We start from the raw sequence: 18,572 nt of genomic DNA, 5'->3' as shown, positions 1-18,572 counted from the left end.
CTCAGTCATTGACTCCAGGGCTGTATTGCTCTAACTGGCAGCATTAAAAAGATTTGTATGTCATTTTTAAAGATGGCAAGGAAAAAGCAGACCTGCTAGCAGCTGCCTTCTGTCCTACCTGCCTCCACAGGAAAAAAAAAAACCTTCAGAAATATGCAGTCACAGTGTATGAGCTAATGCACTATGAAGCAATCATTGCCCCCCACCAACACCACCTCCATTTCCTCCACCTCCATCCCATCAGAGCAGGAAACATGAGCGGGCAAAGAGAACAGCAGGACTGGTTGGACCACCCCACCATGCACACCCACACACACACACACAAACCCATGCACAACAGAGCCAACTGACATCACATACCCTGTGGGAAAGAACAGGAAGCATTTTTGCACAATTGGAGCTGGTCAGGCTGTTCAGTTTTATTTTCTGAGCATGTGGTTCTTCTTGTATCTGTTGTGCTTGATAAATATCATAAGTCATTTTGATGATGAGGGTGGCCACTTATTAATGCTCAGCAAAGAGGCATCACCAAGGAAGAGGGTAGTGATCTGCATCAGTTTTGCATGTGCTAATGTATATGCATAGCTACAAATTTTGAAATGACTTCGTAATTTAAATAAAAATACAGTGCATCTCACCATGGTGTGGAAGACTGTGGCCAGGTGATCAGACCATATCTGGCCAAAACTTGTGATATAGTTCAAATAAAACCATTCCAAGGGCAGCTGCAACTACCCAGTGCAACAACCAAATGATTAAAAAAACAAAACTCTAAAGGAAGCTTCTCTCCCTAGTTAGCATTCCCACTGTAAAATTCTTTGAATATTTTAATTCTGTCCTTGTGAAATCAGGGAAATACCCTTTTCATTCTTCACCCAGTTTGAAAGAGCTGGTGAATTTGGAGGCCATCCTGTCTCCTGGTGGAATTCAATCTGGAGCTTATGGTCCCACTGAATCTCTTGAACTCTACCAATTCCACTGCTTGAGTGGGACCCACCAATGGCATGCCAGAGATTTAGCTTGTCTTAGAGGAAGAAATTAACAGAAAAGCTCTTTTCTCAATGAAACAGGTTGGCAGACCTCCATATGTGTGTTCCACCAACCTGCCTCATTTCTGAAACGACAATTTTTCCCTGTTTCCAATTGCCCTGGAAGTACTAAATCTTCATTACATAAAGGTAGGGGCCTCTTGCACATGGGAACTGGTGGGGTATAAGAGAACTAGATCATACCCTCAGACTACCCATCCATTGGCCACAGTAGCCAAAAGATCCACACTGAACAAAACACATTTACATTCCTTGATAAACTAGCCAATTAGTTAAGGGTTTGATCCTATGCGTGTTCAATCTGAAAAAAATCCTACAACTCCCAACACACCCCTGCTGGCATAGGACAAATTAAAGTAAAAAAATTCTGCACCTCCTTATACATAAATCTTACTGAAGCATTCCCAGCACATAACTAAGTGCAGAACTAGTGACTGATTGGATGTATTTGTCTACTGTATAAAAAAGTCCTCATCAAAACTCTTTGCAAAGACATTCCCTGCACAATCCACTACCTGATCCAAGCACTATACTTGCTATGTTGTTCTGATGCTTGTTAGTTTTTGTCTTTATTTTTTCCAATTCTCATCACTGTCCAAAAATACAGCTGAGTGCATGTTTAACATGGAAGAAAGTGTAGAAAGTAGGGGAACAAGCTCTTCACGGACAGGCCACCTACCACCAATCTGGGTTAGCACGACGGGGGTTACAGGCACCATGTATTTGCTAATGAACTGACTATCTATAAGTAGCATGGAATAATGTCCCACTTTACAGGGGAAGTCCTCTGTTTGAAGACATCTGCTATTTGCAGGGCTTCCAATCCAAGTCCCATTTAATGATTCCTACGAAGGAAAATCAAGCATCTGGAAGTTGCTCGTCAACAGCCCGGCCCTGGACAACAGATGGAGGTTAGTATCTAACATTAGTTCTGTGTAAGCTAGACCCACTGAAATGAATAAGGCTTAGGTCAGCCACAACTACCGTATTTTTCGCTCTATAAGACGCACCTGACCATAAGACACACCTAGTTTTTAGAGGAGGGATCCATGGAAAGCTTCCTGATAATCACAGGCACATTCCCCATCACTTCCCCATGGGCTTCATTAAAAGATGGGTTGCCATTTGAGAATCCACACCGATCTGTGATTAACAGCTCTCACCTGTGCCGGAGGAGGGGGGCGGAGCAGGGTGCGCTGAGCGCATGCCAGCCAGGTGTGGTGCAGCCAGGTCGGCAGCATGCTGGCAGCGGTCTTCCAGGCGGTGGGGATGAGCAGTCCATCTCTCCGTGTGTCCAGCGGGTTAAAGCCCGCGGCTCCTCCTCCTCCACACCGCTCCCCCTGAGCGGCACAGCTCTCACCTGCGCCGGGGGGGGGGGGTGGAGCAGCATGCACCGAGCGTGTGCCAGCCAGGTGGTGCCACGTGCGTCGGGCACACACACATTTGCTCTATAAGACGCACAGACATTTCCCCTTACTTTTGGGGGGGGGGGAGTGCGTCTTATAGAGTGAAAAATATGGTAATTTACATTGTATTCCTTTTGTTGGGTTTATTCTATGTAGGATTAATATTGTGCTATGCAGGATTAATATTGGGTTTATTCTATGTAGGATTAAGGCACACAGCTCAACTTTACCACTTTGATGAGATGCATTTCATTTCAACTTTAATTGTAGTCATTGTATTATTTCTGTTTGCCTCTATAGCTGTGTATTAACATAGTCAAATTTTATGCGATCGAGGTCCTTTTTTGGATGGCGCTTTCCAATGCACAAGCAACCAGCCTCCATATACAGCAGCACCTCAGACCTCAACATAGCCAGGAAAGGGCCTAGCCATCGGGCAGGTCAAAACTCCCACAAGATACAGGACTGGACTGAGAAGCTGCACACACTGCAGGATCCTCCACACCATGGTGCCATTTGTTCAGGTTCCAGACATGCAGTTCTGCAAGGGGCAGCAAACGTGGGATGCTTCTGAAGTTGCTGGACTGCAAGTGGCAACAGTTTGAGACACCCTAACCAACTGGACAGATGCTCACCGTGCAGAAGCTGTAGCCTCTTGCAGGATGCTGCATTCCTTTCCCCGCTACTCCTGTTCTCCATTCCCACCACTGCTGCAATAGTGAATATTTGCGGGTGACCACTGAGTATGCTGTCACAGGACTGACTTTGGTTCTCTGCCCCCCACTTAGGTTTTGCTTCGTTTTACTTCTGCCTGCCTCTTTGCCTGCTGATGTGTCCCTCTTGTACATAAATGATGTCTAATATTAGTATAAAATAGACAGAACCGCTCTCCACAAGAACAAATAGGATCTAAATACAGTGTTGGTGGGAGGGGGGTACATAATAGCAATGGGGAATACCAGTATGCCATATACAAGCAGTTCAGGTATTTACACTGCAATGGCCCTTATTAAAAGCTGCCCGTCTTAGCTCAAGTCATTTGAATTTCCCGTTCCAAACTCCTGAACAACCTGACTTATGACCTGACAGGCCATAAATGAGGCCTCATCAAGGATGCAGGCACCGCAAAGCCACAGACTGTGTAGTGGAGGCAGCCCTACCACCTTCAAATTAAATTTTAATTCAACAGCTGAGCGCCCTTCTTGTAACATCAGACCAACCAGCTCTGTGGTCGTCCTAAGAAAATATTTGTCCCCTTAAACTGCAGGCTATTATAGGAACACTTTAATAAGGCTTGTCCTTGGGTGGGACTAGAGAAAGTCACACTGGTTGCTCTCGGAGGATTAATCACGCAGTATCGTTGTCAAAAAGCCACGCTGAAAGCAGGTTTCAGCCTCATCATGCAGAAGTCCCAGCAGACTCTTTCCACAATGCTAAAGCATCATTTGAACTTTGTTCTGCCACCCGCATCAGTGCATGAATCAGATCTACACAGAGAAAAGCCCTTTGTTTTCCAAGGCACAGGAGGAATTCTTAGTAACTCCAGTTCTTTAGGATTTAAAAACCTCCATTTATTACAGTAAGGCTGTGTTCCCAGGCACGCTTACATGCTGATAAGTTCCAGTGGTCCCAGGGAAATGTGCAGGCACCTACAGGAAGGAGGGGAGGGCAATCTATGGCTTGAAGGCCTTACCTTACCTGTGAAGGTTGCATGTGTAGCCAGTTGCCTTCCAGATTCCTCCAGGGGCATGTCTCCAAATGTGAGAGGTTCAAGCACAGCAAAACTAGCTCCAGCAGATGGGTCTGGAGGGTCATCTTTCCGATACACACGATACACGTCAGGGACGTGACCAGGCCTCTAAGATGGCGTGGCCATGCCGTGTGATGTTGTTTTGGTCCCCAACAGGCTAGGTGACCCTCCTCAGGCCTGTGCATACTTTTGGCTGTCTTCCCCTGGCACAGAAAGCTGCAGGGCAGGCCTGACTATTTTTCTGACTAGCTGGCTGCTTTCTACTCTGGCTGGAGGCTTCAGCAAGAGTCATCATGACCCCAACCCCTCCTTCCTTGCCTGAGGCTCCAAGATGCCAGGCAATGCCGATCTTTATTGGCACTTCACAGCTAATGCAACGAATGACAGTTGAACCCAAATGGAAAAATCTCCCCAATTCATTCCACCAGGTTGCACCGTGGTGGACAGCTAGCCAATAAGTTATATGCAAGCCCTCTCAATTAATGGCTTGTCTCTTCCAGTGGCTCATCACAGGATCAGGAACCAGGAATCATGGCTCTCCCTCCCCTCCCCCCCTCCCCTCCCCTCCCATCTCTTCCGAAACTTGTCTGGGAAGCTGTGGGCAACAACCTTGATGGGACTTCAAAGACTCCTGCCCCCCCCCCCTGGATACTCCTCCCCTCTTTCATGGTGTCCTCTGCTTCAGAATCCAGTAGTGGCAACTCTTGGAAAGTTGGCAAAGAATGAGTCTCAGGAGGTCCACTTCTTTATGCTTGTAAAGAGGCAGATTTAGATATAGATACTAGGATTGGAGGGGGGAAGGGTAACTGTATTGTCAGAAAAGTGGCCATAGCTCAGTGGTAAAACATGTGCTTTATGTGCAGAGGCAAAGGGCTCAATCTGTGGCATCTCCAGGTAGGACTCAGAAATCATCTTGCTTAAAACCCTGGAGAGCTGCTGCCAGTCAGTGTCACACATACTGGGCTGGATGGACCAAGGGTCAGACTCAGTGTAAGGAAGTCTCCTATGATCTTAAGCCTGAATTTGGAGAGAGGTGTGTGTGCATGTCAGTGTGACTGGATTGAGACAATACAATTCAGACTCAGGGGTTGAGGATAGGGTGAGTACAGGTTCTAATTGAACCTTGGTTGTTCTTTGAAATGCAAGTTCTTGTATTGTCTGAACTGTGTTGTCAGCTGCACTGGCTTTGAACAACCCACAAAGAGAATACATGGTTTATTGTTGGATTGTGAACCATGGGTTGTCCACCATGGTTTGTTATCTTGGTTGGCTTCAGGTGATAACCCACATTTCAGCAACAACTTACCCTCAACCTATGCTCAGCCACTGAGTGTGAATTAACATGTTGTCAGACTGCTGTGTGTGAGTGTGTGTGCATGTGTGTGTGTGTCAGCCTTCTGCAAAGTGATACTCTCTCCAGTTTTGTTGAACTGCAATTAGTAATCATGGACGATGCAGTCCAATGCACCTGCAGGGAGTCAGGTTGTGGGAGGATGGAGTAGATATTTTCTTCCTTCTACCCAGATTTGTTTCAAGAATATTTACCTCTGATTTTTATTAACTGATTTAACTTATGTTTCTCCTCACTGACAAATGCTCTCAACATGGTTTACTGTCATTTTAAAGCATTAATGGATAAACAGAGAATTTTGGAGATGTGTCAATATTATGTCAAGGAAAACTTGACCAGTCCTTTCTCTTCCATGATCTGCTCACTCACTGGAGTGAATGTTTTGTACTGAAAGACAGTTGATCTTCTGCAGGAACCCAAAGCCATGTGTCCCCCCACCCCACCCCGCCATGCTCAGCGTTTGCAGGGTTTCCCCATGGCCAATAATGAGCCTCACTCCCTGACAGGGACCTGCTCTTGAGTTGCAGAATTAGTTGGCTAATTAGTTCTGAAGCAATTCTTGATTGAAAAATGCCCACAGAGCTGAGCCTGTTGCACTATTTCACGACTAATTCACAGTGGAAAGCAGACAATCATTACATGTTGAGGATACGTGATGAAAGTGCTCAGATGCCATGGTGATCCATGTGGGATGAAAACCAGACAGAACTATTTGTGGATAATTTGCAATATACAGAAGGATTAGGAAGTGCAGACCCCCTGAGGGTTATTTTTCCTGCAGTTCTGAAAGGGATGCTGACTTAAATAGGAACCAGAAGTGATGTATCTATAATGTTCTTCTGTTTTTCATTTCTCCAGTATTTTATGATCTTTGCACTGTTCTCCTCTCTAAAATTGTGTAAGGGTTTTCTTAGTAAGCTTGCCTATCAGCCGGAACATGGATTTTCCTATATCCAAATGACTGGTAGCATCCAGAATTTTTAGAGCTTAGCCTCTGGCCATTGGACATGTTAGCTGGGGCTGATGGTCAGAAACATCTGGATCTAGGTGAGGATATTCATGTTAAGAATAAAATGTTAATTAATGTTATGGCATAAGCTTCATGCCCACGTTTTGACCATTAATAGCCCTAAAAAGGCCAAGGAGTACAGAAACCCACACCAGTCCACTCATTGGCCATGTCTGGATGTGCATCATGGTTTATGTTGAACTGCCAAATTTTGGGGTTCCTCCAGTCAGAGAACCCCTTGTGCTAGCAAGAGAAGGCACAGTGCAGCTGTTTTGTCTTTTTCTTCTTAACACATTTTCTGTGTTAAGGAAAAAGACGGAAGAAGCAGTAAGAAGACATGAAAAGGTCATGGATAGAAGACAATAGCATCTGGACCTCCCATAAACTTCATTCTCTATTAAAGCCTCATCTGGAAGAGATCTGTTTTGTTTTTGTTTTTTGGAGGGGGCAGCTTTTATTCATTTCCTCTTTTCTTTTATTGCTATTTTTTAAATAAATTGGCTCCTTTTTATTGGCTTCATAAGTGTTCTCAGCTTCTTTGACAGAGTGAAGCTGCCACCTCAGGCAGCAGATGCTGGGAGGTGGCAAAACCTTGTTGGAAGAGAGAACTGTGTACCATTCAGCCTATTCTGAACCTCTTAAAATAGCCAGCTTTCTTGAGGTGCGCTGGAGGATGCTGTCCCAACATCAGTGCTGAAGGCAGATAATTCTGCCAGCCCATTCCGTTTTTGCAGACAGAATGCAAAGAAGTGCTTTATTGCTCTTTGCCACAAGCAACAAAATAACTTGGGCTGGCCCTGTTCCTTGAACATTTTAATAGGAACACAGGGTATCTTGGTTTAATAAGAAGTACACCACATGATGTGTGTTCACTCAGGGATGGGCAGACATCCAGATTTCAGGATTTACTTTGCTTTTTTCCAGAACATACAACCAGAGTCTTGTATCAAAGACACATGCTCATAATTAAAGGTTTCTGGGACCCAGAATTGGTTTCAAGTACTAAAAATTAATGGAATTCACTGCTGTTCCGTGAAAAATCCATTTCCATTGTGAGCTGAGCCTTCTCCATTCCAGCAGTAAGATTTAAGGCAGGGGAGAATGATTTTGTGGCTGCAATTGTCAAACAACTGAAAGTCAGAATCCTTGCCAATCTACTGCAAATCACCCAGAGATCTACCAGTATGCCCCAATCCACCTTCTGCCCGTACCTGTATTAAGCAGTACTACTCAATGTTACACAGAAGGCAAGAGGTTGATCCAGAAACAGTGACTTTTGGTAGCAACCCCATTTCTTTGGTGACATCTACCCCTAAGAGAACCAGTATGATGTGGTGCTTATAGCAGGGACACAGAAACTCAGACCCAGGTACCCACCTACTTTCCTCCAACCACTGGCTGGTTACTTGTGGTTTGTGCATTTTTCCCATTCTAAAAGATTGAAATGTCTTTCCCAGTACTTAGTTCCCTGGCAGGAGATCCTGTATGCTAAACATTGCTGGCATTTTTGGTATGTTGCACTGTCCTTCTTTTCCTTCCAGCCCCGCACATCACCAGAATGAGACCCCATGAGCTTCTCTGAGGTGGAATTCAGCCACCAGGCTGAAAGAAGTTTGGTACACCTGGAATGTGACTGGGAAACTCTGATTCTAGCCTGGACTTGGCCAGGACAGTCCTTGGATGACTTTGGGCTGGTCACTGACTATCAGATGTGCCAGCCTCACTTGGTGCTTTTGATGATAAAAGGAGAGGGCAATTGCCTTAGGCTCCTTGGAGAAAAAGCAAAGGTCACAAATACTGAATAAACAAACCAGCCTCTGTTGCAGTAAAGCAATGCAATCCATTTTCAAGGCCATCTAAGGATTTGCAACAGTTCTTTTTTAAAAGGGGGAAAGTGGAGTAGGGGGGCTTGGGAGTCCATCAACTTTGACCCCAGTGTGTTAACTCCTGCTTGGCCAGAGTTCCAGGTGGTCCTTCAGCAAGACAGAAATATATCAGCACAGCATCTCCGGTCACCCAGCCCTCTGGTCTATTCCCCATTTCCATGGCAGCAGATTTTCATGAAAATCACACCCCCATTGAGTCCTCACGCCAGGACCATCTGCTCACCTCACTCACTTGCACACACGCCAGCAGCCAATTTACAACAAGCCTGACAAAATTGTTGATAATTGATATGAGGAAATCCCCGTGGGGCTTTCTACCATGACTATGGCAGCACCTGGAATAATTCTTCTCTCCTTCATTCGCTCACTCGCTCGCTCCCCCCCCCCACCCCATACACACAACTTCTGTACCAGCACAGGCAAAATGCCAGCAACCAATGCACAGAATAAACTTCCAAGTTTGAGCAAAAGGAGAAATGCTGACCAGGGCCAACACATCAGTCCGGCCTTCCTTAACCCGGTGTCCTGCAGAGGGGTTGGACATCTCCCAGCATCCCCATCAGAGAACAGTGCTCCAACCTGTCTGGTGTCAGAGAAGGCTACTTCAGTCCCTGAAGCAGAGCTGAGAGGTTTGACAATTTGGTGAGAGAGGTATTTTTCAAGACATTAAAACGGATTTTTTTTTCTGGGTGACAGTAGCCTGCACATTCTCAAGGGCTGAGGTGTCTGCACTACAGCAGTGCACTGGGGGAAGTTTCTTCAGGATCGCAGCAGGAGGAAAATGGGCTGAAACCTGCCTTGGTGATGGCTGCACCTTGGATCTTCTCACCCACTGCTCCAAGCTTGATGGGATTGGCATCTTTGTGACACTTGCACATTATTGTGCAGGGGGACTCAGGGAGGAGGCCTTCTCAGTGGTAGCCCCACAGTTGCAGGATGACCAGAGGTCCACTTAGGCCAACCTTTGTCACCTTTTTAGCACTAGGTAAGGCTGTCCTTGACTTCCAGGTGCTCCATGCAGTTGATGGAGCATGCCAATTGCTTTAACAGGTAAAGGTTTTTAATTGAAATTTGAAATTTTGAAATATTATGGCATAATTTGATGGAAGCTGCATTTGATGGAAGCTGCATTTTATGCTGATTTTATGCCAATTTTTATGATCGTATCTGTGACTTGCAGTGAACTGTGCAGAAAATTTTAGCTATGGAAATTAATACTTATGCTAATTATACTAATACTAATACTTAGACTGCAAAGATATATTCAATGATATATCTAATTTTGCCAATAGTTTTCATCATGAAATAGCCAAGGCACCTTCCTAAACTGGGGAAAGGTAACCACTGGAGTCCAGCAGGGTTCAGTCTTGAGTCCAGTGTTCTTTAACATTTTTATTAATGATTTGGATGAAGAAGCACAGGGAACACTTATCAGTTTTACAGGTGACACAAAACTGGACGGTATAGCTAATACCCTGAAAGACAGAAAGAAGATTCAACGTGATCTTGGGAGGGCTGAACTGAAAACAACAGAATGAATTCAAGAGGGACAAATGCCAAGTTGTGCACCCAGGAAAAAGAAATCACATGCATTGTTACAAGATGGAGAACACTTGGCTCAACAATACTGCAAGTGAGAAGGATCTTGGAATTGTTGTATATCACAAGCTGAATATGAGTCAACAATGTGATGTGGCTGCAAAAAGTGCAAATGCTATTGTAGGTTGCACTGATAGAAGTATCACTTCCAAATCCCGTGAAGTACTAGTTCCCCTTTACTCAGTGCTGGTTAGGCCTCATCTGAAGTCCTGTGCACCACAGTTTAAGAAGATGCAGACGAGCTGGGAAGGGTTCGGAGGAGGGCAATGAGGATGATCCAGGGAGTGGAAAGTTCTGTGAGAAGAGATTAAGAGAACTGGGCATGTTAAGCCTGGAGAAGAAAAGACTGAGGGGAGATGAGAGATCACGCTAAAAGTAACTGAAAGGATGTCACACAGAGAAAGAACAGGATCTCTTCTTGATCATCCCAGAGTGCAGGACATGGAAAAATGGGCTCAAGTTACAGAAAGCCAGATTCTGGCTAGATACCAGGAAAATTTTGCTGATTGTGACAGCAGTACGACAATGGAACCAATAACCTAGCGAGGTTGTGGGCTCTCCCACACTGAAGGCACTCAAGATACAACTGGACAGGCATCTGAGAGGGATGGTTTAACTTGGAGTCCTGCACTGAGCAGGGACTGGACCTGATGGCCCTCTGGCCCTTTCAACTCTACTATTCTATGATTCTATGAAGTTCAAATATGTGCAACCAGGTGGTGTAGTGGTTAGAATGCCAGAGAGGGACTTGGATGATCTGGGTTCTAAGTCTCCACTTGGCCATGAAATTCACTGGGTGACTTTGGGACAGACACTATCACCCTCACCTACCTCACTGGGTTGTTGTGCAATGAAATGGAGCAGAGCACCTCCATGTAAACTACTTTGCGTTCCCAGCAAGAGGGAGCATATAAATGTAACTCTGTGTGTGCATGCATGCACATCTTCATTCTCTGATTTTGGGTGGGCTACTCTTTTCTCCACTTTCTTTAACAGAAAAACAGAAATAATTTTGATCTACCTTACCTGCTGAGTGAATGAATCATGTAGGACCCCCAGGGATGGAACACGGGCAGCCCCCATGGCCGGTTTTACAGCACAGGGAAGTGGGCTGGGGAATTTTCCAAAAGAGGGATTTCTCCAGTGCTTTATTTCCAGAAAATTTTCCCTTTCATAAGTTCATTAATGAAACTGAATATAGGGCAAACACAATACTTGGAAAGCTTTGCAGTTTCAAATTTGTAGTTAATGGTTTTTGAGTAATTATTCCTAACAAGGATGAGATAATACACACGAGTCATTGAAATACATACAGAGTGAAATTCAGAGTTAAGTGGAACTAAGGAATAATGACAAAAACAAACAAGCAAGCAAACACCCTGCGCCGGCCACCTTAGTGGGAGAACCTGAACTCATGGAAATAGATGAGTTCTTTCTAGAATACATTATCTCTGGTTAACTTTAATTTGGTCAAATTAATATCTGTTGCAGGGCTTTTTTTCTTGTACTTGTCCTGCCACATGCAGTGCCACCTAAGTCCTTCCTAGTACCACAAATGCTGGAAGTTGCAAGACTTTTTTCCATTTAAGCCTGCACAGCACTTCACCTTTAGTGTGAACAATTCTCAGAATGTTTCATTTATATTTTTAATTTTAAATAATATAAGGAAACTGCATGCTATATTTACAAATATTATAAAGGTCTATACAACCTACAATTTAAACCAGATTAAGTATGTGGGTATTTCATATCAAATACTTGTGGTGTATCAGGACAAAAAGCAACATAAGTTACTTTTTAGAAACTTTGTTTACTAAATGCAAATAAAATAACAAGGCCAAATTAGTTCTCTGTAAAGTATCAGAACATTTTTTGAAATAAATAAAAATGTCTCTATGAAAAGCACCCTTATTTGCATTAGACATGACTGGCATGCAGTATTTTTAAAAGTTGTAAAACTTTGTATGCAGATTAATTTTATGTTGTTCAGAAAAAAAATTCTGGGAAATTTTCCTGTTGATATTCTTCTGAAAAACCTATATCACTATTGCAGCTGCCTTGTCTCTGCACACAGTTTGCCACCATGGCAATTTTGCAGACAAATAAATACTTGCAAATGGGAAGTTGTGCCTTGTTCTGGTTGCCAACAAGGAACAGCCTGTTGCCACACCTCAGTTTTTTTGGCAAGCTGGCCACTTTTGTAGCCACAACAAGTTCACCACCCATCTGGGTGGGATGGGGGAACCCCCAGTGGAGCTAAAGTTTCCCACCTCTGAACTATACAGATAAAAGACATTACAGGGCCTTATAGAGAGGCAGTCACCTCCAGATATGCTGCCTGATCAGTGCTTACTCAGAGACATCAAGGTATTTTTTTTCCTGGGAACATCTTGACAAAAAACTCTGTGTATTCAGGAGCTCATATAATGCAGACATTTCATTGATTTCTCTCTCTGTCGTTTTTCTTTTTTAATGATAAAAACCCTTACATAATGCATTGTGAATATCGGTTTGTTCTGGTAATATGAATAATAAAACAGTATGTCATTAGCCAATCTATAAAATCAGAACAGAAAATGTCTCTCTGTGTGTCAGATACTTTCCAATGGCATCCATATGCTAAATAATGATTAAACAGTTTGGGTGATGTAGCACCATCTATTTGGCCTGGCACTTTTCAGGGAATGACACAAATTCCTGCCCCGCAAAGCTGACTTCCAAAACAGCCTTCCCCAGCCTTGTACTCTCCAGATGTGTTGGACTGCAATTCCCATCATTCACAACTATCATTTCCTCCCAGTGACTGTTGCAGTCTGGAGTGCACCAGGTTGGCGAATGGCTGATGTAACCTTCAAAAGAGGGAGAACCAAGGAAGACGCGGGAAAGGGAGATGGGCTCAAGCAGAGAAGCAACACGGACTAGGTTCTTTGCACACGCTGGACTTAGTTGCGGGATGGCAAAGGTAGTTCCTACCGTGGCCACGCCATCTTTTTCAACTAGTTAAGGGTGACGGACCAGGAATAAAAACAACGCTTCCAAAATTAGGAAGCAGCTACAATTTGAAGGCCATGCTCTGAAATCCCCTCAGGCCCAGAAATTCTGCCTGGACTCATATGGCTACCTGAGGGCAGCAGGTGATGAAGCACTCCAAGTCCCACTAGAGTTAATATTGTTTGCTGAAGCACCCTTCTGTTCTTGTTTTTAAAAACATGTCATGGTCAGACAGCAGAGGGGTGGGTTCCATTTTATTCTTGTGGTTGCACTGATGTGTTAAAAGTACAAAGCTGCTTTTTCTCTTGCAGTCATGAGAGTGCAGAACAAGCAGCCAAGTGCAGTTCTCCTGAACAGGCCTTCTGGTGTTCTTCAGATGGTCACACATCTTTAGTTAGTAGCATTTGCTTACTACCAGTAAAAGTTTTAAGTAACAACATGCTGATAGTTTTGGCATTTTGGCCTTGCCTCCATTGCTTTTTGGTTCCATCAGCCACTGGAATGTGAACATCTTAGAAGTGGAATCTGGCCCTCAGATTGAATGAAGATGACATATTAGGAATGCACAAGCAGTTATAATGTATGGAATAAGTGGGCAGAGTGACAAGAAATGTTAATTTTGTGCTTCACAACAGAAGTAAATGGGGGTATTAAATCCCACCTTCAGCACTGCTTCTGCATTGAGGATTCATTCCCATCCCACTCAAAAGGCCCTGAGTTCAGATTTTAAGGAATACTGTGGAAGACTGGATTCTTTCAGAATGTCAACACTTTTCATTAATACTAGCCTAGTTGTATGCCCAGGGCAGGCGTAATTTGCTATTTTAAAAAGCGGTGATTTTTTCCATACCATCCAGTTGAAATCCCCTGGGGACGAAACCAGTTGCTTCCATCGTAGGGATCTCATCTTCTTCCTCATTGGAGACATTGGGTGGGAGCGCTCTTCGCCCACTCAGGCCAGCGGGGACTACCTTTTTCTTCGGTCTCTCAGCAGCCACAGGTTCAGTCATTGCAATTATCTCACTGATATCTTCTTTAAAGAAAGAAAGTAAGGAGGGGGAAAAGGGGGGAAATGCAAGTGAGTCAACACTGTATCACACATGTGATGCTACCAAGCTGGGATTTGGGTAGACTTTGAAAAGATATAGAAAAACAGAAGCCTAAAACTTCCATCCAATGTCAGATTGCTGCCCTAGGGGTGTGTGTGGTTTTTTTCCTGGTGGCTGTTGCACAATAAAACATAGCATGGAAGAAGATCAGCTTTTTAAATGATCTCTCAGAAAGTCATTGAATGCCCAACTTTTCAAAAATCTCATGCAATACAACATCATCATTTTTATTGATGATGATGATGGGGGAAAGGTTATTAGGAAAGTTAAGTGATAGGCATTTAGATACAAACCTACAATTATCCTACAACCCTGGATAAGCTAGTAAAAAAAGCAATATATCAATATATATTTCGCATTTATGCATTAACTAGATGGAACTTGTTATTCCTGTATCAAAGCAGGGGTGTGACCATATGGCATCTTTCTGGAAATTCCTCTGGAAATCTCTCAGAGGATGCATACAAATTGAGAGAAAGGTCAAGCTCCTTTCAAAAATCAAGTCAAGCAGCCATACAAAACACAGACAAAATCCTTAAGAGCATTTCAACATTCAGCTGGCTAGATGAGAGATACCTTGTATTTTGATGATCTCCTCCTGGTTCCTCCCCGGTTTCACAAGTGCTGCAAACTCTGGCAAAAGATAGGGTTGGGCCCTTGTTATATATGGCCTCTGTCATCCCCACCCCTTCCTCTATCCCCTCCCCTCCATGCCTGCAACAGCAGAGTTACTCTCAATCAGCAGCAGCAGTATAGGTTCTTTTCCTACCCTCCCTTGCTTGTCCTTCCACCACAGCAAGAATGTTCAGAGGAGCTGGTGAGAAGTCCTGTTCTCAGAGGCAATTAGAGCAAACCTCAGAGGCACACCTGGGAAGGGGGTTGGAAGTCTCTATAGCCATGCTAAAATACAAAGAACAATGGCTTCCTGAGCCATGAAAACAGCTTTTACATCCCTGTTGGATGATGCGTCATCTATAGAACAAGACAGTCCCAAGACCAGCATGTCTTCAAGGTGAGGTCAGAGGTAGACAAAGCAGCTCATGAATCCAATATAAAAGTCGTCAACCTGACAGTATGTTTGGCTGTACTTAGCAGCTACCTAACAGAAAGGGAAGTGGAATCTTGAGTGAATAGGTCTTTAAGTACCTGTGTGAACACCTTAAAGCAAAGCAAAACAGAACAAAAAAACACAGATGAAGGTTGACCATTGTGATGGAGAATTCAAATCTGGATTTTGATGTGATATTTGGGGCTCACATTTGAAATTCACATTTTTAGACTTTTGCAAACTTTCAGAGGTGGTGGATTGGCCATTTCTTAGTGGCAAAGCTCTGCAAGCTACTTTGTCCTACCTTTTGGCACCAGGAAAATACTGTTTTTATTTCCTGGGCTTCGAAACCTTCAATGATCTTTTTTATTCTGCTTTGCATTTTATTTTTGCTGTATGATCTTGTAATGACATTGATGGGAAGATTCCAGAGCAGAGCCATTCCAAAGTCACCTGGTTCCCTCTGGGCAGGGCAGCTTTTTCTATGTTGGTTTTCTTCCCTTTTATCTCCCTACACACTCACACTGACAATGGCAGGCCCTACCTAGGATCTTTTGCTGCTTCAAGCAAAGGCCAAGACGAGATTCCCACCCCATTCAAAAGTTGACCCAATTGGGGGTTGAGTCTTATTGCATCTTAAGAGGGCCACATGGCATAAACAGGTTTATCCATTGACATTTTAATGCCCCCCTTTCTTTGCACCCCTGCCCCAATATCTGCCACTGAGACAGTTCATTCATTCTGCTTAATAACAGGGCTGGCCCTGTGCAATGAGATGGACTGGGCATACTTTTGATAGATGGGGGGGATTCTGGGGAACATGGGGACCCTGCATCTCTACAGCCTCTTCTTCAGCATGTGGAGTACTACATTCTGTTCCACCTCTCCCCACCAGCAAAGCACTGCTAGCTGGACATCAGTGGTGGCTCAGCTTTCTGCCACCACTCCAGGAGAACCTCTGAAAACACACATGTTATCCTTATGGTTAGCCTCCCTCTTTGCCAATGGAGCTGCATTCCAACTGCATCCTAAGGCCCTTCTGCTGCCCTTCTGGGGACCAGTAGAATGATCCCTTGAGATGTTGTTGCAAAAGTGCAGAAAAGGACTAATAAAATTATCACAGATTGGATCTGTCTATATGGGATTGTTTGGCTTTGAAAAACAGTGCGTAAGGGGAGACATGCTAGAAGTGTACAAATTTGAGCAAGGCATGCAGAAAGTGGAGGGAGAGGCATTTTAATCCCTCTTCTAGAATACTAGAACCTGGGGTCAACCCATGAAACTGATTGGTGGGAGATTTAGGGGAGATAAAAGGAAGTGCTTCTTCATACCATCTATGGAATTCACTTCCACGAGATGGCTTGAAAGGAGGATTAGACAATCCATGGAAGAAAAGGCTATCAATGGCTCCCAGTTCTGATGGCTGCATGCTACCTCCAGTAGGAGAGGCAGTGTATCCAGGCTGGAGAACGGTCCTGTTGCAGTCATGCAGTCATGTCCTGCTTCTAGGTTTCCTATGGGCTGCCAATTGGCCATGGCATAAACAGAGCACTGGACTGGATGGACCTGGCATGGATCTTCCCACATTCCTGTGCTTGTTATTCAGTTTCTGGGTTCAGTTTATGTACTGGTTATTGTACTCTGACATATTTTGCTATAACTCACCCCATAATTTAATGGAAAGCCCTGGGCTTAGTCCCTGGCTTATCTCAGATTAGAAAAGTCTCTTCAATTAGTCACTGTAGAAGCACAGCCCACCAAAATAAATAACAATGTGGAGGATAACTCCATGGTCAGAGCTGGTTTAAGGCAGTCCATATATTAAATCTTATAAGACATCAGCTGTCTAATACATATTAACAATGCATGTTTTCCATCAGATGATGTGTGTTTTATGGCTGTCAAATACCATCAAGTCAGTAAATGCTATTGCATGCCAACAGTCCAACACTGTCAAATAGGATGTCTGTTGTTTTCAAACTGCCTTCTGAAGAAAGCATGGATTTTACAGAAGCTTATCAGGAATTTCTGAATAAGTGAATCAAATAATAGCAGCCAAACATTTCCTGAAGAATGACAGTCAGTTCTATTATGGCATAATGAGAATTGCAAATGCATATTGCATTACACAGGGAATGTTTGCTTTTCCATAATGTGAGATAGGCCTATATTTCTCCTTTATTTTCCTAGTATCAGTGGTAACATTGATACTAGGAAAGATGGTTGAAAGATCTTCAGATCTCCTTTGAAGCTTATCTAAATCCTGCAATGTACAGCTTTCCATTTCCCAGCACAAGTCATGTCAAAAGGACAACCTCCCTAAGTCAGAAATTTTGGGCTTCCCATCAACCCTAGTGACTGTGACCAATGCTCAAGAATGCATGGAGTTCTATCTGGAAACATCTGGAGGGCACTAGGCTGGAAAAAGTTAGTCTGCCATGTTAGTCTGGTTCTGTCTGCAAAGCAGGCCTGAGCCTAAATCAACAGTATTCAACACACATACTCGGAAGCGTGCCCAAGAATAGCAAATTTGGCTCTGTGTGATAATGAGTATACACCACTGGTTCAAAAGTAAATTTCTTTAGTGGCATCACCACCACTCCACAACCCCCTTCCTCAAAGGGTGGGGGGGTCCAAATATCCAGCCCAGCAGTATTTATTTATATTCTGCAGAAGATCAGCTGGAGAGCAGCTATATTGACTCCATAAAAATTTGTCAGCTGAGTTTATTCTGTTAGAAAAGGCCTGCTGCTCATACAGATCTTTGTTTGCTGTAACTGCAAAAGGCAACAATTCACAGACTGTTTCTGTGACCCAGGTACCCCAGCAATGCCCAGACTCTGAACTCAAAGGGCTCTGAGTAGCTTGCCCTAGCAACAAGTAGGAGTAGAACAAGGCATGCCCTCCTGAGCTATAGCTGATAGTGACCTTTAGAAACCTCAGGCCTCTACACTAACCTGGCTGAAGCTGCCTAGCCTCAGCACAGACATCAAAACAGGGACCACTTGGCCTAACCATAAATGTTAAAGGCCTAAGCTCCCAGTTTGTTCTTGGAACTATAGGCTGCTTACCTAGAAAATACCAGCCACAAAATTTCCTTGATGTGAGCCAGAATAGGCACCATTAGAATTAATGTTCAAATCAATTGTTAGCCTGGAAGTACTCTTGACATGCACAGTTGTTAACCTAAAGACTGTATGAAGGAAAGACCCTGACAGGTGCAGTGAAAGCTGATTGTTAACCTGTACCTGTATAAGAGACCATGCCCAACTCTTTGCTTTCTGTCAGCTTTCACTTTTGCTGCTGACCTCTCTTGCATGCAAAATAAGCAATTCAGATCTCATCTGGGTGTTGCTTCCCTTTTCCCCTGGCAA

The 18,572-nt window shown here is 43.9% G+C and overlaps 1 protein-coding gene across 4 annotated transcripts in view; it reads right to left on the bottom strand.

Annotated features, from left to right (window-relative positions):
- The window catches only part of F13A1 (coagulation factor XIII A chain), a 112,966-nt gene that overhangs the window by 76,769 nt on the left and 17,625 nt on the right, over positions 1-18,572 (bottom strand). Inside the window, exons 2-3 of one of the 4 annotated variants that reach the window (XM_044454712.1) lie at positions 14,727-14,783; positions 13,892-14,074 (exon numbers count right to left, since the gene is read on the bottom strand). In XM_044454712.1, coding sequence (XP_044310647.1) covers positions 13,892-14,051 — 160 coding nt within the window. In that variant the 5' untranslated portion in view covers positions 14,052-14,074; positions 14,727-14,783. Of the gene's footprint in view, positions 1-13,891; positions 14,075-14,726; positions 14,784-18,572 lie in introns of those variants that run through there. The other 3 variants (XM_044454713.1, XM_044454710.1, XM_044454711.1) reach the window with 3 other exon arrangements.

The sequence above is a fragment of the Varanus komodoensis genome, unplaced genomic scaffold, assembly GCF_004798865.1.
Source record: "Varanus komodoensis strain SLA01 unplaced genomic scaffold, ASM479886v1 scaffold8, whole genome shotgun sequence".
Lineage (NCBI taxonomy): Eukaryota > Metazoa > Chordata > Lepidosauria > Squamata > Varanidae > Varanus > Varanus komodoensis.
Note: the sequence above shows the minus strand (reverse complement) of the source record. Positions and strands in the feature narration are given on the sequence as shown.